This window comes from Panthera pardus, unplaced genomic scaffold, assembly GCF_024362965.1.
Source record: "Panthera pardus isolate Hobbes unplaced genomic scaffold, ASM2436296v1 HiC_scaffold_24, whole genome shotgun sequence".
Classification (NCBI taxonomy): domain Eukaryota; kingdom Metazoa; phylum Chordata; class Mammalia; order Carnivora; family Felidae; genus Panthera; species Panthera pardus.
In genome coordinates, this window is record NW_026526810.1 from 16,450,088 (window position 1) to 16,473,631 (window position 23,544).

General features: G+C 36.0%; 1 protein-coding gene and 3 non-coding genes across 4 annotated transcripts; all 4 read left to right on the forward strand.

Moving 5' to 3' along the window:
* The first annotated feature begins 331 nt into the window (after positions 1 to 331).
* Positions 332 to 12,030, forward strand: SNRPN (small nuclear ribonucleoprotein polypeptide N). The gene is made up of 8 exons (XM_019436144.2): positions 332 to 353; positions 5,464 to 5,610; positions 7,813 to 7,964; positions 9,986 to 10,097; positions 10,523 to 10,675; positions 11,120 to 11,258; positions 11,627 to 11,752; positions 11,855 to 12,030. The coding sequence occupies exons 2-8, from the start codon at positions 5,608 to 5,610 to the stop codon at positions 11,890 to 11,892; spliced, it is 723 nt and encodes a 240-aa protein (XP_019291689.1). The 5' UTR covers positions 332 to 353; positions 5,464 to 5,607; the 3' UTR covers positions 11,893 to 12,030.
* Positions 12,031 to 15,836: 3,806 nt separating this feature from the next.
* LOC128773358 (small nucleolar RNA SNORD107) lies at positions 15,837 to 15,909 on the forward strand. Its single transcript, XR_008417622.1, has one exon. It is a non-coding gene; the product is annotated as a small nucleolar RNA SNORD107 (small nucleolar RNA).
* Positions 15,910 to 18,429: 2,520 nt separating this feature from the next.
* LOC128773349 (small nucleolar RNA SNORD64) lies at positions 18,430 to 18,496 on the forward strand. Its single transcript, XR_008417615.1, has one exon. It is a non-coding gene; the product is annotated as a small nucleolar RNA SNORD64 (small nucleolar RNA).
* A 2,539-nt stretch (positions 18,497 to 21,035) lies between these two features.
* Positions 21,036 to 21,106, forward strand: LOC128773357 (small nucleolar RNA SNORD108). Its single transcript, XR_008417621.1, has one exon. It is a non-coding gene; the product is annotated as a small nucleolar RNA SNORD108 (small nucleolar RNA).
* Positions 21,107 to 23,544: the final 2,438 nt, after the last annotated feature.

Consider the following 23,544-nt stretch of genomic DNA (forward strand, 5'->3'; position numbering starts at 1 on the left):
ACTTTTGGATGAATTTTCTTCTAGATTTTCTTTATTTCTATTTTTATGTATTACCCCACAACTCAAATTAATTAGACTTGTTTATAGCTATTATTTTGACTTTTAAAGCAAAAGAGAAAAAATGTAAATTTTCTGAGAAAAATTCTCCCCTGCTGAATCCTTTACTCAGCATTCTCCAGTAATAATAACCTGGAATTGATTGTAAGGCAGTGGAATTGATTCACGCAATAGAATCTGATCATTGTCCCCAGCTGTTCTCAGAGTAGGGCCATCTTTAAATGACTCTGAACAATTGATTTTTTTTTTTTTTAACCAGGAATGTTTTGGCTTCTCAGTGCATTTCATATACTCTTGTAAGTTCCTAACTATAATTTTATTTATTTATTTATTTACTTACTTACTTACTTACTTACTTACTTATTTACTTACTTGCTTGCTTACTTACTTACTTACTTACCTTACTTACATGAGGCTTGAACTTACCTCAAGATCAAGAGTCACATGCTCTATTGATTGAGCCAGCCAGGTACCCCTATTATTTAAATCCTACATTATAATCTATCTGCAAGTACAATTTTCTGATGTTATGTTTTATTCTAGTCCCAAGTGCTAGTTAAACAGCACTCATTTACTAGGATTATTCTACAGCAGGGATTGTTAAAGTATCTGACCCACTCACTGTCTGTTTTTATAAAAAAAAAAAAATATTGGCACACAACCAAGTAATCGTATTTATGTATGGTCGGTGGCTGTATTTGGAATTACAGCAACAGACTAGAATAGTTGTAACAGATTAAATGGTAGGCAACGCCTAAAATTAATCCTCTTCCTTAAAGTTGACTGGCATCTTAGAGAACCACATTCAAAGATGAAAATACCAGGTTGGGACAATGGATGAGTGGTGATACTATAGAATGTTGTAAAGAAAAAGGGGTTATAGGAAAGAGTGTATATAAATGAAGTAAACATTACAAGGTAGAGAATCAGATGAATTTCTGGGATGAAGGTCAAATCTAACAATTAGTCTAAGAATAATTGTAGATGGGTAGGTTTTTAAAGATATTTTAACAATTGATATGCTTCATTTTTTCCTATAAAAATCTAAAGCATCCAAGTGATAGCCAAGAAAAATGTGAAAGTAAACCAAAGATTTTTAAACCTACCATAAGGTTGAATTTTCTTTAATTTTTCCCGTTTTCTTTTTTTAGTTGGAATCATGCTTTTAACAAACTTATTTTGTATTTATTCCACTTAAATGTATATCATTAATGTTTTCTCATTTTATTAGTGCTCATAATTATCATTTGTTATGAATAAATGACAGTTCATTCATTATTTACTTTTCCCTTGTACTTGTTTTTTTTTCCTAGTTTTACTATGCTGTTATAAACATTAGTTCTATATTTTAAAGATATATTTGGTATGTTAAATTTATTAGCATAAGAGTCTAGGGTAAGGACTGCAGGGTATAAATATTAGTATGACTCTTAAATGTTTTGTTCCATTGCTGACAGCATCATAAGCATTGTTGATTGCCATTTAGAACAATTACTACTAGTGCTAGTTTCTCAGTACCATCTGTGGTGCCTTTTTTTTCTTTGATAAATAGTTCCAAAAAAGGAAAATTGTGTGTGCGCGTGCGTGTGTGTTGTGTGTGTGGGGTTTAAACTGGCATTGCTTTCTGGATGAATATTGTCCATTTGTTTGTGTTACCTCCTTTTACTTGTTAAGCTTTTTTGTACATTTTTCTGTGAAGGGTGTGCTATTTTACCAGATTTGAATGAGCACTAATGCATTACCATCATTATATGATTTCTGATTTGCTTTATGTGACTTGGCTAGGTTTGACCATCCTTCTTTTTTAATGTTTATTTATTTTTGAGAGACCGTGCACAGGTGGGGGAGGAACAGAGAGAGAGGGAGACACAGAATCCAAAGCAGGCTCCATGCTCTGAGCTGTCAGCACAGAACCCGATGTGGGGCTCAAACCCACGAACTGTGAGATCATGACCTGAGCTGAAGTCTGACACTTAGCAGACTGAGCCACCCAGGTGCCCCAACCATCTTATCTTTTCACTTTTTTTTTTTTTTTTAAGTTTTGTCATTAGAAAAGTTCCCAAAAGTTTAAGAACTTCTGTGGAAAATCTTACAATGTTTGAGTCAGGGACTTGGGCCATTTATTTGCTTATGTGCCTTTTGATGTAAGGAGATTTATCATAACTGCCAATTCATCAGTGCATTATGATTTTGCTACTCTTTTCCTTTTCATGAGGCATTTTGCTGTCATTTGTTGTGAAGATATATTTGATCAATCTCCAAAGTAATATATCATTTTCCTGTTACAAGGGTTCATGATTATAGTGTACTAAATTTAGGGATAAGAGATAACTGTTTCTAATTTCAGGTCCTATTCATTAGGGGAAGTCTGTCTTAACCACTCTAGTCAACCCCTTTTCTGAGTTGTGAGTAATATGTATGTATATCCCTTATTTTATACAAAATATTTTGTATCATATTACATGTCCCATATCCCCAGTTCTCTAGGTCTCCAGTTCTTTTTTTTTTTTTAAGAATTTTTTGAGAAATCAGTATTTATTTTTTGTTTCAGTGTTTATTTTTGAGAGTGAGCACGTACAGATGAGCTGGGGAGGGGCAGAGAGAGGAGGAGACAGAGGATCTAAAGCAGGCTCTGTGCTGACAGCAGAGAACCCGATTCAGGGCTCAAACTCACAAACTGTAAGACGTGACCTGAGCCAAAGTAAGATGCCTGACCGAGTGGACCACCCATGTACCCCTCCAATTCCTTAGTCTGTAACTCATATGTCGAGGTGAATTTTTATACTTGATAACTGGTTAACAACATTTAGTAGTTGTGGAAGGGATTTAGAAACTCAGACAGGGTAGATGAAGGACAGAAGCAGGACTGACTGGCTTTCCCTTTTTATTCTTCTGCTATACAATTGTTTACATTTATTGGTTTCTTACAGCTAAACTGTGAATTAGGTCTGATAGTTGTGTGTTCACTGAAATGTCAGGTGGGACAGAACATTTCAAACTGAGGCTGATGGGAAAATCCGTATTTTCAAATCTTTTTGGCATCTGAAGGTAAAAAGTTTTGTTTTGAATTTTAAATTTTTGCTGGAGAGGTGTCACCTTAAATGCACACTTGATGCTGGTTTCCATTGCATTAATCCTTGTAAGATACCTTTCTGTGATTACATTTTTTTCCCTTAAATGAAATCTTGAAATCTAGCCCTACCATCTTTTAATTTTCTAATAATCACTGTCTTGTGGCTAAGTATTTGGTAGCATATCTCCATTGTTGATGGTAAAAAGGGTATGCTCCAGTAATAGTGTCTTATTGAGTGGTTAGCTTTTTTTTTTTGTTTTGTTTTGTTTTGTTTTGTTTTTTTGCAGTAACGGTGATATAAAAAGCAGTGTTACAAACTTTCCACGTTATTGAAAGATCCTGACATTTTGCATTTTAACCAGCTTTACTAATGTATAATGTATATACCATAAAAAATCACCGAAATTTTTGTAAATTTACTGACTTCAGCCATTGCCAGGAACTCTGAGAACTTTCCATTTTCAAAGTAAGGTCCCTTATGCTCATTTACATACATTCCCTGTTTCTACCCCCAACTTCAGGTTACCACTTATTTACTTTCTGTTGCTGTGAATTTTTTTGTTTCTATTTTTTTTTTCTGTTTTTGTAGATGATTTACTTTCTGTTACTATGGATTGCTGAAGATTTTAAATCTTAGTAGATATAAAAAATGAAAATAGCTAATGACTAGAGGTAAAAAATATGTAAGTATTCTTGAATTTAGACTCTGATTTATAGATAATCCTGTCAGAATTCAGAACATCTATATTATAGACCTTAAACTACTCCTGTGAGTTTGGGTTACAAACTACATTGATTTGGGGAGAGGAGGGCATGCCAGTCTGCTGATTTGAACAGATCTTTTGAGATCATTACATGTCAGTTTTATGCAAAACATTAAGTCATATACAATGTTGGATGCTGTAAAAGGGGGTATCCTTGATGTCATTGTATCTTTGAAGACCTACACTGGGTAGATGGGGAAAAGAGACAAGTTTATAGATATTATAGTCACTTACGGTAAATGTTGGAGAAGTATGGACAGTGTTAAGGACAGTATAGGCAGAAAGTCTTTAAGAAAAAAAATGCACAAAAAGCGCATGATAGTTTGCATTTGGAGAACAAAGGTTAGGAGATATTCTAATACCAGGAATTTATTTTTTTAGAAAATCTGATACTCCAAAATTCTCATAATGTACTTAACTGCCATCAAATTTTTGTAAATATAGGGAAACCTCTTTTCTACATCTTACCTATTCTTACTGAACTCTTTCTTTCATACCATTCTGTTCTCTTTTGATCGAGTGTCATATAGTTCCACATGGAAAACTGTCCTCAAAACATTTCTTTTACCTTATTGTTTTGATGTTATGGTTCACAGCCACTATTTTGATGATTTTATTTTCACATCCTAAAATACAGGATTCATAATTTACTGAATCAGTATACTTAGCTGTTTGCAAAATGTCTCCATGGAAGACAGAGGACAAGTTTACTGAAAATGTTTGTATTATTAAAAATAAAATTACATCAGATTTTGTTTATGATACTAGGCTACTTTTTTGCATAAAACCAAATTCCCATTCAAGAGTAATATAATTTGTGTGTTTGCTTTCTAAATAAGTATAATTAGTAGTTTGAGATTTTTTTTTCTAGTTTTGATTTGTTTGCCATACTCAGAGGAATTTCCTTAGTATGTTGGGAAAAATGATAACACTGTTATAATCATGTTCTTTTGATTGCTAAGAAAATTACCTATATATCCGTATAAGCAAGTGATCAGTTGTTTTATGCTCCATTTTAATATAGGACGTCATAAGCAGGTACATGATAATGCAGTTGGTTCTTGGTAAAAAAATTATTTAGAATTACTTTGAAGAGGTTTTGGCAGGGTCAAGGAGGGAGATTTTGAGGTTGAAAACCTTTAGGTGGCTTCGCTAAGAACAAAATTTTAACTAATTCAGGAGAATAATTCAGATGGCTATGAAGCTTAGGGATATATCAAAATGTTGAAGTTGAGATGATGGGTTAACTTAGGACCAGAGAATGAAGCACCACCTAAAGTAAGGATGAAAAAAAAAACACTACATTTTTGGAATGGAAAATTAAAGTGATTTTTGAGACATTTAAAAATGTCTGCATAATATAAAAATTTAATAAACACTGTCAATTTTAAGTGTGTAAAATGTGGAAGTTAAGGTGAAGGAATAGTGAAATTTGGTGTTCATGTGGTGGGTATGGAACATGGGAGGTGTTTTTAAATATGTCTGTTATGGTGATTTTCATGCAAAATTGTCTGCCTGTTTTTAAACATGGTAGATTGCAGTGCAGCTAGATCATGCTTTCCTCTGCAGGCTCCGTCTACTGTTTGAAGCTTCTGCCCCAAGCTTGCATTGTTTGTAGGAGAACCTGCGTCATACCTTTATCTGTAGCCTTCCCTTAGGTATTAAGAATCCTGAAACCTTTCTTCGGACATTGGATTTGGTGGAACAGCAACCATGGTAAGATGTATATTAAGGCAGAAGGGTGAAAAGCTACTGGAAGGGCCTAACATAATAGTTTACCAGAGTGTGGGGTGTCTTTGTGTTCTTGATGTTAGAAACAAGAAATCAGTCTTTAGAGATGGCATCTCATTGTGTGGAATATCAACTGAAGAAGAGCTATGTCCCTTTTCCTATTTTAGTGATAAAATGATTTGGAAAACATCTTTTTTTTTTTTTTTTTTTTAGTTTATATATTTGTTTTGAGAGAGAGAGAGAGAGAGAGTAAGCGAGCGAGAGGGCCATGCAGAGAGGGAGAGAGCATCCCAAACAGGCTCTGTACCGTCAGTGCAGAGCCCTACACAGGACTTGAACCCACAGACTGAGATCATCACCTGAGCTGAAGTTGTCCCTAAGCCACCCAGGCACCCTGGTTTGGAAAACATCTTAAGAGGGATCTTATATGTGAGAAAATACAGAAGAGAGTTTTGGTCATGATTTACATGATTTACAATAATAATGGACCATCCTGAAGATGGAGGACCCTTACTTAGGTTATAGTAGACATAAAATGGAGGGGGGGCACCTGGGTAGCTCAGTTGATAAAGCGACTGCCTGCGGCTCAGTTCATGATCTCGCAGTTTGTGAGTTCGAGCCCCGTGTCGGGCTTTGTTCTGACAGCTCAGAACCTGGAGCCTGCTTCGGATTCTGTGTCTCCCCTCTCTGTACCCTTCCCCTGCTCATGCTCTGTGTCTCTCCATCTCTCAATAATAAATAAACATTATTTTTTTTTAAATAAAGAAAAGAAAATGGAGGGATTTAGGACATTAGGCTTAGGTAAATACACACACACAATTAGTCTGTCAAGAGATACAGCATCCTAATCAGGTTTGTGGTTCTATTAAAGTTTAGATAATTGAGAGCATGTATTCTGTTAAAGTTTAGATAGTTGAGAACATGTATTCTCAACAGGAAGGACATTCCAAGGCAGCAAGAGTTGATTTTGAGAAGTGGAAAGAATATTTGATTTTACAATGGCTTGTGGTGTTCCAAAGGACCACAGGATATAAATAGAGATACAATATTATCAACATTTTAAAATTTCAGTGGAGTGGGTGATTTAGGATAAAATTTGTAAAATTTTAGGGAGAGAAAGAGCACATGTGTGCCCACAAGTGAGGGAGAGGCAGAGAGAATCTTTTTTTTTTTTTAAGGTGTAAGAATTAGTGGCCTATTTTTTATTTATTGTTTATTTATTGAGAGAAGAGGGGGAGGGACAGAGCGAGAGAGAGAATCCCAAGCAAGCTCTGCTTAATCAGTGCAGAGCCCAGTGTGGGTCTCGGTGTCAAACTCACATACCGTGAGATCATAATCTGAGCAGAAATCTGGAGTTGGACACTTAACCAACTGAGCCACCCAGGTGCTCAGAGAGAGAGAGAGAGAATCTTTTTTTTTTTAAGTTTTTATTTATTTATTTTGAGAGAGAGAGTGCGAGCAAGTGGGGGACGGGAAGAGAGAGGGAGAGGGCGAGAATGCCAAGCAGGCTTCTCACTGACAATGCTAGGCTTGAACTCCCAAACCATGAGATCATGACATGAACTGAAGTCAGATACTTAACTGACTGAGTCACCCAGCTGCCCCATGATAAAAATATTTTTAAAAAGTGCCTTAGTAGGGTAAATGAAACCAAAACAAGTTTGAGAAACATTGATCCAAGTTCTGAGTAGGAGGAGATACAGGGTTTGATATAACTAGGACAGAGGCCTTTGGGGAACTAAATAGTGGTTTCTATTTGCATTGGGTTGATGGGAGTTGGAAAGTTTTTTTGATGGAGGTAGCAATTCCCCACTGTTTGGATAGATATCTAGGGGAAAAGAAATAGTCCACAGGGTCAAGTGTTCTGAAGGAGGGTGGAATTTGGGATTAGAATTGGGAAAGGAGAGGAATCAGAATACTAAAAGGAAACTAGATTTGTGAATCTGATGAGGAAGAAATAGGATGATGGGAAACTGCATAGTCATTCTGAGAAGTAGAGGATTCCACAGAGTAGAGTTGACCTGGGTCTAAATTTGGTCCAGTATCTTGACTGTGAAGGTATTTTTGGAGAAAACATGGGAGGGAAAAGGTGTTAAGGAAACAAAGTTTGGATTGATATAGGAGTGGGGAAGAAATGGTGGGGAGGGTTATAAAGTAGTTGCAGACAGCTTTTCTTACTCATTTCAGACTGTGGGAAAGAGCAGCAAGATGCTGCAACACATTGACTATAGAATGCGATGTATCCTGCAAGATGGCCGAATCTTCATTGGCACCTTTAAGGCTTTTGACAAGCATATGAACTTGATCCTCTGTGATTGTGATGAATTCAGAAAGATCAAGTAAGACCACTTTGGGTTTGGATAATGGGATATTGAGGGAGAGGATAATCGGAGTAAGGGATTATAGAGGGTAACTGAAGGAGGTAGGGTTAGTCTGTTGTCTAACCTCTTGGCCTAGAAGATCAGTCTCCCAGTCTTTTTTTTTTTAATGTTTATTTTTGAGAGAGAAAGAGAGACAGAGGATGAGCAGGGAAGGGGCAGAGAGAGAGACACAAAATCTGAAGCAGGGTCTAGGCTCTGAACTGTCAACACAGAGCCCGATGCAGGGCTTGAACGCATGAACCACGAAATCACGATGTGAGCCAAAGTTGGATGCATAACTGAGTGAGCACCCAGGTGCCCCTACAGTCTCCCAGTCTTGAAGTCATTGTATTTACACTACTGTTTTAAGTTTGCAAACACAGTTATGAACTGAACTTAGAATAGAAGCGTACTGTATGAGCAGAGTATCAAGTTATATTTATTTAAAAAGTTAATAAATCTTATTAAGTTCTGTAGCATTCCTTTGGACTGAAGGGATCTTATGAATAACAATTTACTCTTCATGGTTGAGGAGTTATGATATGATTAGAATACTCTAGGCCAGATTTAACATTTGTTCAGCCAGCCTCTTTGCATGCACCTTGTTTTGTCAAAATCGTTATGTTCAGTGTTGACGTGGTGTCAATTCTTAACTCTCTTTACTTCTATTATATTTTTGATTTGCCCATTTAATTTCTTCAGGAATATCCTGTGTGCTTGTACCTTACCACATTAGGCTTTCCTCTTTGTACCTGTGACTAGGGAGCTTCCTTTCATAGAGCACTGTTGACCCTCTGCAATAAGATCACAAGAATTTGTGGATCTTAGTGGCATCCTATTTCCATTCAGTTGACTTTTCATTCAGAGTATTTGAGTTGGTATTTGTAATATCTCTGGACACTCAAGATGGCTTTGTTTTTTATCATGGGGCAGAACTTACAAGGTATCACTCTTGACTCTTGGCTTGATTTAATTTATTGCCACAGTCTATGATATACTATTCAGAATTTTAATTTGCCCACTTCACTTAGGTTTTATTAAAAATGAAGAAAAAGGTAGGTGATGCACACCTTCACCTGCCTGCTGTAGTCTGTTCCTGTCAGGCAAATTTGAATAGAATTCATAACATATGCTTTATCTTACCCTTTTCATGTATTCTCAGTCTCCTTCCTGTGCAACAAGTAGGGTTATATCAGAAATTCTAAGACGGTGAATGTTTCAGTGTTATTTTTTTGTTTGTTTAAATAATCTAAAATAAACCCTTATGACATTGATAAATACTGAAGGCATTTGATGAGAACTTTAGCCATATTAATTTCTCTGTTTAACATCTTTCACTAAGTTATGGGGATAATTTCACATGGATAATGCTTTAAATTGTGCATTTTTCTCTGTGATAGTACTCACAATTTTTGAATGATATTGTGTCAGTAGCTTTTAAGTATGTAGATTTTTGCTTCTGACCGTTGTGACTTTGTACAGAGTTTTGTTTTTTTTTTAATTTTTAAGATTTCCCATGGTTATATAAGTGATATAAAGGCCAGGAATACAACAGTGTCTCTAATTCAAAGCCTGTTTTTTCTTTATCATTTGGTATGACCTCATTGTTCGTGTTCCCATTTTAGTTGTCTGTCACCCAGATTTACTTAGTTGAAAATGATTTAAAAAACATACTTCCCATCTTAACATGAAAACACATTTTTGAAAGTTTTAGCCATATCATTTTCATCTGAGTTTCATGAAGAAGAAATTAGTTTTGCTGTAGTATAACATTGAGGGAACATTCTGTAAATTTTTAATAGGAAAAGGGCTTTAACATTTACCCTTATATGTCAGTGAGTCTAGTGTTTTGTTTTTGCCTTTGTTTTGTCATAACTTAGTAATAGCATGAATATATTGCCATCAATTATTGTCATGTGTATGTGTTATTAAGGTGAAATGTAAATATTTTAGTGAGTGATCCCTAACTTACCTTACTAAAATTTGTTTCTGCTCTATAGGCCAAAGAATGCGAAGCAGCCAGAACGTGAAGAAAAGCGGGTTTTGGGTCTGGTGTTACTACGTGGGGAGAACTTGGTCTCCATGACAGTGGAAGGACCACCCCCGAAAGATGTAAGGAGTACATAGGGCAGGACAGAACATTAGTGTGGAAGGACATTACATTATTTGAGATGATGCTAAATCAAGGTACAACGAGGCACAATAAATAGTATACACTTGTTAAATAAAATGTGCCTAGCACTTAATGTCAGTTCTTACTTGTCTATATTTCGAGATTAAGGACTTTCTAAAGAGTTATTCTGTGGGTTGGGTACTACCTAGATAAGGTTAGAAGTGTCTTATTTGTATTCACAGTTTGACAGATGTACACTTAATCTGCTGAATGCCTCCATGGTACACTTGTCTATTGCTGTGAATATAGAACTAATATAAGCTGGGTGGTAGGAAAAATGGTGGAAAGCAGTGATCTTTTAGGAATAAGATTATTGATAACTTTGGTAAATCATTTGATTTCAAACTAATTTTTCTTGTTTCAGACTGGCATTGCTCGGGTACCTCTTGCTGGAGCTGCAGGGGGTCCTGGGGTTGGCAGGGCAGCTGGCAGAGGAGTGCCAGCTGGTGTTCCAATTCCCCAGGCTCCTGCTGGATTAGCAGGCCCTGTCCGAGGGGTTGGGGGGCCATCCCAACAGGTGAGGAACTAGGAGGTTTTATATTATTGAGAGAAAGTGCCCAGAGGCAGAGTAGATTTAAAAGCCTGAGTGCACATCTTATGCTATGTAAGCAGCATATGCTATAGAGAGTGATGAAAGACAAATATACATTAGGAGGGGAAAAGATTAAAGAAAGCCACCTTGATAAGAGTTACTTACCAGTATTGGTAAGTAAAGAGAAATATGGCTGGGTAAACCAGAGTTGAGAAAATGTAAGAGGACTTACTAGATTAAAATAGGGCATGTTGGGTTTAAAGGAGGATGTGTTAGTGCCAAGATTTTTTTAATGAAAATAATGGAAGAAGTAAAAAAAACCCAACTATTATTTCATATTTAATAAGCTGTGGTATTCACCATTTATTTTGTATGTGAATAATGAGAGGATGCGCCTTACCTTTACTATATCTGACCATGCCTCCTCAGGTAATGACTCCACAGGGAAGAGGCACTGTAGCAGCAGCTGCAGTTGCTGCTACTGCCAGCATTGCTGGAGCCCCAACTCAGTACCCACCAGGACGGGGGACCCCACCCACTCCTGTGGGCCGAGCAACACCACCTCCAGGTAAGGAATCCTAAGGAAGTAAGAGAATTTGGTTCTCAGATATATATAGGTGTTTTGTGAAAACATTGTATCATCTTGAGGAAGTGATAACTAAAAATACCATAAGAAGATACTGAACAAAGAACCAGCCCTTTAAGTACCTCACTAGTTGCTTGGAGTATATTTCCTACTTTTAAACAATACTTTTTAATGAAAAGCTGTGGACTCTTGTGTTGAGGATGGCTTATGTGGTAATGGTCCAGGAGAAATTCTTCAACTCTCTGCTTAATATTTAGGCCCATTTCTTTAAATACTATTTTGTGTTTTATTCTGTGTTATTTGCTGAGTTCATTTATGAGGCCTTTATTTCTGCCATTTTTCTTTTCTAGGCATTATGGCTCCTCCACCTGGTATGAGACCACCCATGGGCCCACCAATTGGGCTTCCCCCTGCTCGAGGGACGCCAATAGGCATGCCCCCTCCAGGAATGAGACCCCCACCACCAGGAATTAGAGGTGAGTGGTTATACTTCTGCACAGTGGTGCCAGCCGGGCCCTTGAATATTTATATGATGTTTTTCTAATGGTCCCATGGAACTTTGCTTTTTTTTTTTCCAGGTCCACCTCCCCCCGGAATGCGTCCACCAAGACCCTAGGATACTATTGATCCTTCTTAAGTCACTTTTTTCCCTGCAATGTCTCTTGTGAAACTGTGTAGAGTGTTTGTGAGCTTTTGTTCCCTCTTTGCTGCATTAATATTAGCTAATAAAATGCACAGAGCAATTAAACTGCAAGGTACTGCTGTATGTTGTACATTTTTTTTTGCCTGTTGACTTTGTTGAGGTCAGAATGAAGACTGGGATTTTTCTGGTCTTAAAGTTATTATGGATGAGGTGAATTCTGTTAAGCAATGCATTTAAATAATTTTCTCTTTAATTCTTAAGATAAAATGGTTGTGATACCTGATTAAGCTTCCCAGATTTCACTTTGTGCATTGACTGATACCTGTCAGTAACCTTGACACAAGAAAACTCTTGACCGGGGTTTAAGTGACTGGGCTAAGACTTACACATGGCCTCCTCCACTTTAATGTGCCATACATACCTGAAGGGAAGAAGGGATGGAATTAAAGGCCTTGTAAGGCCACCTATGGAAGGAAACTGTGGTACTAAATCAGACTTTGTTCATTAAATCAAAGGATTTGGATTGGAGATACTACTTTTCTTGGAAGTTTACCTCAGTTGATCAGCTTTTGTAGTGTTTTTGTGCTTTGTGTGATCAGAGTAGGTGATGTGATTCTGGAATAATCATCACAACTTACCAGTAAGTATTTACTTACACATTGTTAAAACTAGAGGAGATTTCATATTTGAGATAGGTTGTTACTTAAAATAAAGGCGACTTTATACCCTAAAATGTCATTGACACTATTGAGCACAAATTATATCCAACTGTATCACTTAGTGATATACTGTTAAGTGTTTAAAAGAGTGGACAGTCTCTTCCAGTTAGATAATTAAGGGATGCTCACATATGTAGGTAAAGATTGAGTTGGTTATGCAACAGTGAAGTCACTTTTAAAAGGAAGAGGAAGGAGGTTTTTAGGTTTTACTGCTAACTTTTCAACTAGGTAATGAATCAGTCCTTATTGATTGTAGGAGTTAGCTTATAAAATACTAGTTAAATATTGATATTAACTCCTTAATAACTTAAGACTGGTAGATTGGGGGTGCCTGGGTGGCTCAGTCAGTTAAGCGTTTGACTTCGGCTTAGGTCATGATCTCACGGTTCTTGAGTTCAAGCCACACATCGGGCTCTGTGCTTACAGCTCAGAGCCTGGAGCCTGCTTCAAATTCTGTGTTTCCCTCTCTCTCTGGCCCTTCCCCTCTTGAGCTCTGTCTCTCTGTCTCTCTGTCTCTCAAAAATAAATAAACATTAAAAAAATTAAAAAAAAAATACTGGTAGATTGGTTGTGCCTTCTCATTTGATTTTACCAACAGAGGTTGTATGCATGTCACCATTTCCATCTTTGATTTTTTTAAATTTTTTTAAAGATTTTATTTTTATGTAATGTCTGTGCCCAATATGGGGCTCCAAATCATGACCCTGAGATCAAGAGCAGTCCTATCTATGCTTTACCTAGTAAGCCAGCCAGGTGCCCCCCTGTTTCCATCTTTTAAATCATGGCCTTTAAACCAGTAGCCTCCCAAGGAAAAGGGACCCTCAAAATTACTGCAGTTAATGTCATCAAATTTATATTGTCTCTCCCAGGGTAGTGTTTAGTATTAATGGACACTATCAGGTAGGGAACATAAAGTAGCCAGGTCTTACTTGGTTTAGGAGATGTACAATACAGATGTGATACTTAAGAGATTGTGAATGTTACAAAGAAACATCTTGGTTACAGAACCCCAGGCAAAGTACTTTATCTGGGTCTCTGGAGGCAAGCCATTCTGTTAAGATAAAATTTATTGTGATATAGTTGATAGATAACTTTTGTTCTAAGAGTTTTGTGGGTGGTATGCAAAGAGCTTTGTTTTCTTTGCACTTGACTCTGGACCAAATTTTGAATAATTTGTGGTACTTTCTCTGTTTTGGAGGAAAACTTTGCTATTTGGGTAGATCTGCTGACATGGATGGCTCTTAGATTTTGACATGAGTGATTGTGCACCATATACAAAGAAAACCTGTTCTCTAATATCTCCTTAAGTAATGATGATGGCGTCTTTTGCAAGTTAGAGGTGAGTGAAAAGAACTCTAGATTCTGCAAGATGTTTTCTTCTAATGGATATTTTGATTTGGTTATAATCTACTCTGCCTAGAACTTCTTGAATTATTTGATAACCTTGATCGTGGAACATAAATTGAAAAAATACTTAGCATAGATATATAATTGCATGTTAAGTGTAAAATATGGATCTTTTGCTATGGATTGCTAGATCTAAGCTTCTACCAAGAGTTCCAATGGAACACATAATACCATAAAAGTTTTCAAACTTCCATGGCAGTAAATACTTGACCCTTAGGATTTTTCGATTGTGCTTTCAAATTAATTGTACGTTATATCTAAAACACAATTGGGCAGTGACTTCTTGATTTCCTGGTCACATTTATTAACAGTAACTTCATAAATATGTATGCATTGCATATCAATATAAGTTTTCATTGTGGTTTAAATTACAGTTTCAAATAGAGTTCTGGGATTTAATAGTTCTGCTTTCTTAAATCTTTGTTTTTAAGTTATTTGTAGTATTCTGTGTTTATGCTATGATAGGTAAACTGGACTTAGTATAACTGTATAAAAAGTAATGTTGCTTCCTCCTTCCTTTGTAAACTCATTGCTCTTTAATCATGTCAAATTTTAGAAGTTCTGTACATTTTTGTCAGCTTCATTAATATATAATTGATCAAGAATATCGTGTAATTTTAAGATATACTACATGATGGTTTGCTGTACGTTTACATTGTGAAAAGATTACTACAATAAGATAAGTTATACATCCATCACTTTATATAGCTACCATTTCTTTTTTGTGTTTGTGTGGTGAGATCATTTAAGATCTACTCTTGGAAAATTTCAAATATTATAATACGTTGTTAACAATGGTCCCCATGTTGTACATTAGATCCCTAGAATTTACCCATCTTATAATTAAAAGTCTATACCTTTGGGGCGCCTGGGTGGCTCAGTCGGTTAAGTGTCCGACTTCGGCTCAGGTCATGATCTCGTGTTCCATGAGTTCGAGCCCCGCGTCGGGCTCTGTGCTGACCGCTCAGAGCCTGGAGCCTGTTTCAGATTCTGTATCTCCCTCTTTCTCTGACCCTGCCCCGTTCATGCTCTGTCTCTCTCTGTCTCAAAAATAAATAAACGTTAAAAATAAATAAATAAATAAAAGTCTATACCTTTGATCAATATCTTCCCATTCTTTATACCCATAGGCCCCTGGCAACCACCATTATATTCTGTTTCTAAGAGTTTAACTTTCTCAGGTTTCACATATAGATGATATCAGAAGTCTTGTAATTTTTGTAAACCTGTTTTATTTTTTGTAGGTCTTAACTTATAGTAGAATAATATAAGTAATTTATGGAATTATGTGATAATAGTAATGCTTGCGTAGAATTTTCATAATCTGATTTTAAAGATTAGGAAAAACACTGTTGTTCTTTTTGCAAATAAAACTTAATGATTTTATCTATTAGATCATATAAAGTTTTAAAATACATGTTACCCAGTTGATAACACATTGCCAGATTGTTACTTCTCTTTGCATTTCAGTCCCATTGGGACTGGCTATTCATTTAATAAATCTCAATATTTGAATTATATTAAATAAGTAAAGCAAGTCATGTTATCATGGGTTTTTGTATTGCAGTTTTTTCAGTCTTATGAAGTGCCCTTTTGTCCACATAGTTGATGACTCTGAAAGGAGGAGAGAATTTAACCACTCAATTTTCTGACATGTCACTGTGGATCCTACCCAGTAGTTTCTCAAGGATGCTTAAAACCGTATTAGCTGCATTTAGGACAAACGTAAACCACTACAGGTAAACTAATCTTTTAAAGAAAAGTAATAGTGCATTACAGAGGCCTTGGCTAGGTTCATGATGACACAGGACCTTGTCTGAACATAATGATTTTAAAATTTGAGCTTAAATGACACTCTGAAATCTAGTCAATGTGCCTCAGTAGACTTTACAGAGAACATTATTTTCAATAGAAAATTTTGGCTTACTGTGCAAACTTTGAATACTTAGAAATGGCAGGTGTAGCAGTATACTTTGCCAGTTCCTTAGACATCCTTTTTTTAAAATGTTTATACATATTCTGAGCTCATTATTTTTTCCCTTTTTTTAAAACATATATGCTGTTGAAAGCAAAAAAGGAAGCTCATCCTTAGATCCCAGAAGGTACATGCATATGCTGAGTGGAAGCAAGGACATGTAAAGGGAGACTACTACTTCTTGGATCACACATTGGATGACAGAGATGTTTAAGTGATGATGTCCAGGAAAATGGGGAACTAATATTTATGGAAAATATATTATGAAATACAGTGAGTATGGTAAGTGTCTTCAAATGGACACCATTGGTGTTTGAGGACAATTTTTTAGTTTTTCTTTAGTTGTCTGCAATGATCAATGGGTATAGAGCCTATCACACAGTAGATGTTTAAGAAATGTCAGAATTACTATTTTTTTTTAAATTTTAGGGTGCAAGTTTTTAGATTCATTATAGTTCTTCCATATAGTGTAATGTCTGTGATTATAATCTACGCCTATCTAATATGTATCTCCATAGCTTACCAGTGAAGTAGTTAGTTTTTCCTAAATAGGAGCCAGTCAAAACTATTTGCTGTGTCTTGGGTCTTGTTTTAGTGAAGCTAGGTACCTTGTCATAAAGTTTACCTTTCAGTCATTTTTGGTTAAAAAAAAAAAAAGGAAATTAAAAAAAATTCTGTTTGATTTTACAGGGATAAGAAGATCTCTTTCTTAGTGAGATGATGAAGGGCCAATAAGAAATATTTGAAATCCATTTCCAAGGATATGTTTGTTCTATATGTGAATGTTGATTTACAGCTTCAGGTGTTAATGCAGCAAGTCCATCTCTGCCAAATGTGAGTAGGCTGTATAGGCTGTATAGGACAGCTACAGTATACTTCATTCAACTTCTCAAATGATAGATGAAGAGACCTCAAGGGACTTTTTCCTTATACTAAAAGGCATGTGGCATTTTGGCCCTGGTATCCTCTGGTGACAGGAATGTAGGCTGAAAGAAACAGTTCCACTAGTTTGTTCTGCATTCCGTTTCACCTCAGTTTGTCTCTGGAATCCATGTTGCTAACATCATGTATTTGTTGTTGTTTATAATTGTCAAGTTAGCTAACATACAGTGTATACAGTATAGTCTTGGCTTCAGGAGTAGATTCTTGTGATTCATCACTTACATACAACACCCAGTGCTCATTCTAACAAGTGCCCTCCTCAATGCCCATTACCCATTTTCCCCAGCTTCCCAAGCCCCCATCCTCATCAACCCTCAGTTTGTCCTCTGTGTTTAAGAGTCTCTTATGATTTGCTTTTTGCCTATAATTAGGAAGCTCTAATGTGGAATAGAAATGGTTAGTAGAAGACTTGACTGGGTTAATTTTCTTTGGTGAGCAAGATTAATCTTAAAAAGTAGATGAGGCAGCCAAGACTCAAGAAAAAGCCTCTTAGATCAACCAGATGTTTGACTTTGAATTATTTTTGGTAGATTTACATCTGGTGACAATAATACAATGAGCTAGAGGGATTAGATATCTGTACATCTGAATTCATTGGGCTATCTGTTCCCATGTTACATAAAATTTATTTGTACTGCTATTTACAGAATTTTTCCCCCTTTTTAAATTTTTATTTTAATTCCAGTTAGTTAACATATAGGATAATATTAGATTCTGGTATACAATGTTGTGATACAGCATTTCCATACATCACTAAGGGCTCACAAATGCAGTCCTGAATTCTCCTCAGCTGTTTAACCTATACTCCCACCCGCCTCCCCTGTGCTGTGATAGCAGAAATAAAGTTAAAAAGTACAGTTCTTGATATTAGTAATTTTATTGTCTATTAGGAAACCTATATCAGGAAAAGCAGTGTCTGCTCTATTCTTTCCATGATATAATTTTGATTATATTACCATACCAGTTTGGTTTGTTGTATCCAAGATCTTAGAGCTCCTTCAGAATCATCAGTGCCGTGTAGACTTTTTACTGGAGTTTGTGTTTCATCAGTTTGATCTGTCTTAATTTTATTTGACCATTTACATTGATTCTCACTTGACTCGAATATTTTGAGTTAATATTTTGAGACCCAATGTGGTCTAGGTCCTTAAAATATTTGAATATTTCAGTTTTCAGTTTGGATGATATGCTTGTAGAAGTGGATCATAAGCTATTTAGTTCTAAGACAGCAAAGATCTTGATATAATTCTGGCACATTCTTGGAGTTTTATTGTCTTTAATTTTTCCCCATATTTTCACCTTAATTCTGTGTCAGTTGAATTATATTGCTATTATTTAACTTACATTGTTACATAAAGTTGATCATCATTCTCCTAAGCTAAAAGATATTGCATTATTAGAGATGTACTGTCTGAAGGTATTAATCCTTTTACAGAGTTGTAGTAGTTGTTGGGAAAGACCTTGACTGGATTTATGATGAGTTATGTTTACTGAGTATGATGAAGTGAAACTCAGTGTGAGTACTCTGAAGTCCAGCCTAAGTGTCAACCCATATACTTAGGACATAAATATTCTGAAAATAAGTTCTTGCACTGTAAATTTTGCAAGATATTTTGAGCAATATTGTGCATATTAGGGAGAATGGAACTGTAGGTTTTTCCAGTGAACTAAAGAGAGGTGGATTCTAAATTCCACTACTGCAGTTTCCTTTTGTAGAGTTATCTTCTGTGTTTGTAGCATTTGTATATCTCACCTTTGTCTTTTTCATTATGAGTTTCAAGTAATGAATTTAAGAGTAAAAACTTGGTAGCTACTATGCTTTTTTCTTTATATTACATACTACTATAATCATTTAGTTCCAACCTCATACCTGTTTCCTGAGAGCATGTCCCTAAGCTATGAGGCAGCTCCAAGTACAACATGAATAAGAAATTGCTAGTTTGTTGTTGAGATACTGATTTGGTCTAAAATAAGACTTGTGTTTTCAGCAGAATGCTAAAGATACATTGAGATGAATTACTTTATTTTTGTGTGTGTGCACACTTTATTTTCTTAATTTATTTTTTAATTTACATCCAAGTTAGCATATAGTGCAACAGTGATTTCAAGAGTAGATTACTTAATGCCCCTTACCCATTTAACCCATCCCTCCTCTCAGAATCCCTCCAGCAACCCTCTGTTTGTTCTTTAAGAGTCTCTTATGTTTTGTCCTCTTCCCTGTATTTATATAATTTCTGATTCCCTTCCCATCTGTTTTGTATCTTAAATTCATCATATGAGTGAAGTCATGTGACATTTGTCTTTCTCTGACTAATTTCCCTTAGCGTGATACCCTCTAGTTCCATCCACATAGTTGCAAATGGCAAGATTTCATTCTTTTTGATAGCTGAGTAATACTCCATTGTGTGTATATGTGTGTGTACACACACACACACACACACACACACACACCTTTATCCATTCATCTGTTGATGGACATTTGGGCTCTTTCCATACTTGGCTGTTGTTAGTAGCACTGCTATAAACATTGGGGTGTATGTGACCCTTCGAAACAGCACATCTGTATCCCTTGGATAAACATCTATAGTGCATTTGCTGGGTTGTAGGGTAGTTATGTTTTTAATTTTTTGAGGCACCTTCATACTGTTTTCCAGAGTGGCTGCACCAATTTGCATTCCCACCAACTGTGCAAAAGAGATCCTCCTTTTCCCCATCCTCACCAACATCTGTTGTTGCCTGAGCTGTTGAAGTTAGCTATTTTGACAGGTGTAAGGTGGTATCTCATTGTGGTTTTGATTTGTATTTCCCTGATGATGAGTGATGTGGAGCATTTTTTCATGTGTCGGTTGGCCATCTGGATGTTTTCTTTGGAGAAGTGTCTATTCATGTCTTTTGCCCATTTCTTCACTGGATTATTTGTTTTTTGGGTGTTGAGTTTCATAAGTTCTTTATAGATTTTGGATACTAACCCTCTATCTGTCATTTGCAAATGTCTTCTCCTATTCCATCGGTTGCTTTCAGTTTTGCTAATTGTTTCCAGATGGATTACTTTAGTTGTCTTAATAAATTAATGACCTTTCTGTATCTTGGCAAGACATAGATGGGGATTTAGAAGTTTTGACTCTTTGTGATTTAAGGGGATGAAATTGACATTTTGCAGTTGTTGATACTGAGCCCTAGAGATGATATGCTAATAAGTACCATGCATTTTTTTTTTCCCTGAATTTTTGAATCAGGTCTTTAGTCTTACATTTTTCTTTAATATTTATCTTTACTTGTATAAGTAATGGACTTTTTGTTACCGTGATTGTTATTGTGATTGGTATTCTATGATTAGGTCCTTGTGATTTGCTGATAGTAGTAAGGGAGTTGAGTAGTAATTAAACAGGTAATTTAGGAAAAACCTTTATATAGATGTACCATTGATAGTTGACTATATCAAGATATTATCCTTAGTCACTTAATTTGTTAAGGGGTGTGTGTGTGTGTGTGTGTGTGTGTGTGTGTGTGTGTGGTCTGTGTATAGATAATGTGGGTGTTGATACTGTGAGAAGTGATAGTTTATAGTGAAAAGCTGTTGGGGTTCAGAAAAATTACAATTTTTTTAAGAAGAATGGTGAACAAGTCTTTTCTAAGGTCTTTCCTTTATCAAGTCCCTGTTTCCCTGCCATAAATTTTAGTATGTTTATAAACCTCATACTTTTTTGACTTAATGTTCCTGATCCTGTCCAGTAGGGATATGCTGGATGGATTGAGAGAAATAAGTTACCCTTTCTAGTAACTGAATTTGATTAAAAGCATACATTTGAATGAGGAAGGAAGGGAATACTCATTGGAGTCTGTTGAGGAGTAGTGTTGACTAAGGGTCATTTGATTTTGGATGTTTGGTACAACCTATGGTAGTCAGTTATTACCGGGAGAAAGCAAGCAGTGCTAGTTGCTGGCTCAGCCCTTTCCAAATAGCCCCATTCTCGTGGTGCTGTTTCTTTATAGGTGATTGAAAGAAAATCCCCTATAATAGGAATCCCTAGAAGATGATCAGGATTTATTTTTGTTTTGGAGGGGGTAAGTTGGCTTTATGGTCAGACTCCTTGTTTCTTGAATCTGATGATAGTGTTCATTCCTACAAAGGGATTCTGAGGTCAAGTCTAGCTGATTTATGTATGGTTGGAACACTTTGGTGAGAGTAATAGAAGGAATGAATTAGCAATAGATTGTGAGAGCATTGGTGGAAGAAAGGAAGATAAGAAGGAAAAATACATGGTTTCAGTGATTGTAACATGTCCTTAGTGTTGTATAAGTGTGAAGGATACCTGTAAATTGAAAACAGTGTTTGGATTCTTTCAGTTGCTGGCAAGAGGAAAGCTGCCCTCCTTGAATATTGGACCAGTGGGGGTTGGTTAGGAATCAGAATTACTAACATTTACCTGCTACTTTGTCATTAACAGCAGTGTATGGGTTTCAGCCAGCTTTGCCATGTTAGATTCTCTGTGTCTTTTCTTGAGATGAATAGGCAGTATTGTGTCTTATGTTGAAATTACTGTGATTAGCAAGATGTGCTGATCAAATATGTTCATTATGCAGTTATTGGAATAGGTAGAGTTGTATATTTCTAGACGGTCTAGATTAAATCAGACTTTCTCCAACTTCAGTACACATGAGAATCACCTGGAGGGCCTGTACAGTTTGTGTAAGAGTTTCTGGTTCAGCAGTAGGTCAAGGTCTGAGAAGTTGACATATGCTGATAAGAAACAACTGAGTTTTATTCAGACAACAAATTGCCAGTATACATTTAAATTATGTACTTAATTTGAGGAAGTAAATTTCTTTTTGATAATGAATCAAGTACAAAAATATTCACCAAGTTCACATTGGATAAAAATGACCAATAAACAAAAATTTACAGAGAGCCATTAATGTTTAAAAAAACATTTTAGAAGTAGATGTGATCTCTGAATAGTGTGTTGATTTTCTGGACCTCATAACTTCTGCCTAATACTTTTACTTTTGTGGGAAGATTTATCTGGTTTATGTTCTGTTGGTCACAGAACTGCATAACTTGAATTATTTGCATTATAGGCTTATGTTTGTGTTTGTGTGTTTAGACTTTATTTTTAAGTAATCTCTACACAGCAAAGAACTCAACCTTACAACCCTGAAATCAAGAGTTGTACACTCTACCAACTGAGCCAGCTAGGCGCCCTAGTTTGGTTTTATTTTAAGCATCCACTTCTGTATCATTTTAAGTAGGCCAGAAACTGCCACTACCCGTGAACTTCTGGGTGTTGAGTTTGGGGTTGAGTCTGTTTTCTGGGGAAATTTCAGTATAATATATTTTATTACAGCTTATCTGTGAATACTTTGGCAGCTGTATTTGGTTATTGATATCTGCTTTTTATAATGGTGCTTATTTATGGGAATAGTGTTAATAACGGACTGTCTGTGTTTACTTATAAACATCGAAAAGTAGCCAGGGATTTATCCAAGCTTGAAAATGCTGAAGAATATAGTTATAGGTCAAATCAGAGTCATTCCCCCATGATATAGCAAATAAAGAACTGAGAATTGGAACGAGGTGACTTTTTTTCCTGTGGCTTGGAGTGAAGAAGAAATTACATAAGATATTTTAAAATTGTGACATGATTTCTGAAAATTAGTTAATGCAGTGAAATTGGTTTTCTTATTTTTGAATAAGAATATTTGGGGAATTTTTCTTAATTACATCTTGTATAAGGTATAACCTTCTCTAGTGAGATTGTCTGGACAATGGTTTTGTATTTGAAATAGATGGAGTGTTTTTTTCAACTGAGTGAATGATGGCCCTTTGTGATGGCAAAGTAATAGAAATATTTCATCCCTCAAAGATTGCTGAAGTCACAGTGAAGAAACAATGCATAAAAACCCCGGTTTAACTAATAATATTTTTCTTTGTCTAAGATTATAGCATGATTCATAAACATGGTTATAAGAAGGCATAGTAGACTTAATTTTCTCATATTCTTCCCTTATAGGGAGAGCAAAGCATATTAATGCTTCGCTAGAAAGTCTTGGTGTCCTTACTGTTGTATCTCCCAAGACCTGGCATAATAATTGGCATCTGGTAGAAGTTTGGATAGTTAGTAATTTTTGTTATATTGGTATATTGTTATCATAGTTATGTGTTGAATTAATGCATAAATGAACAAAAGACACAAGAAATTTTCCTTTTCTGTATAGGCAAAGTGTGGCTTCAGTTTAAAGCTCAAATTTCTCATGTTTTATAATGGTTTGAGTCACAAAACACTGGCATTTTTTGTACTACTTTGCTGAGGGTACACAATTATTTATTTTTTTTATTAAATTTTTTTTAATGTTTATTTTTGAGAGAGACAGAGACAGAACGTGAGTGGGTTAGGGGCAGAGAGAGAGGGAGACACAGAATCTGAAGCAGGCTCCAGGCTCTGAGCTGTCAGCACAGAGCCCGACGGGGGACTCGAACTCATGAGCTGCGAGATCATGACCTGAGCCAAAGTCGGGCACTCAACCGACTGAGCCACCCAGGTGCCCCCACAAAATTATCTTAAACTCAACTTGATTACTCTG

Coding starts and splice junctions, on each gene's coding strand:
- SNRPN (XM_019436144.2), top strand. Junction 10,098..10,522: donor AAGGACCACCCCCGAAAGAT/GTAAGGAGTACA, acceptor TTCTTGTTTCAG/ACTGGCATTGCTCGGGTACC. Junction 11,259..11,626: donor CCGAGCAACACCACCTCCAG/GTAAGGAATCCT, acceptor TTTCTTTTCTAG/GCATTATGGCTCCTCCACCT.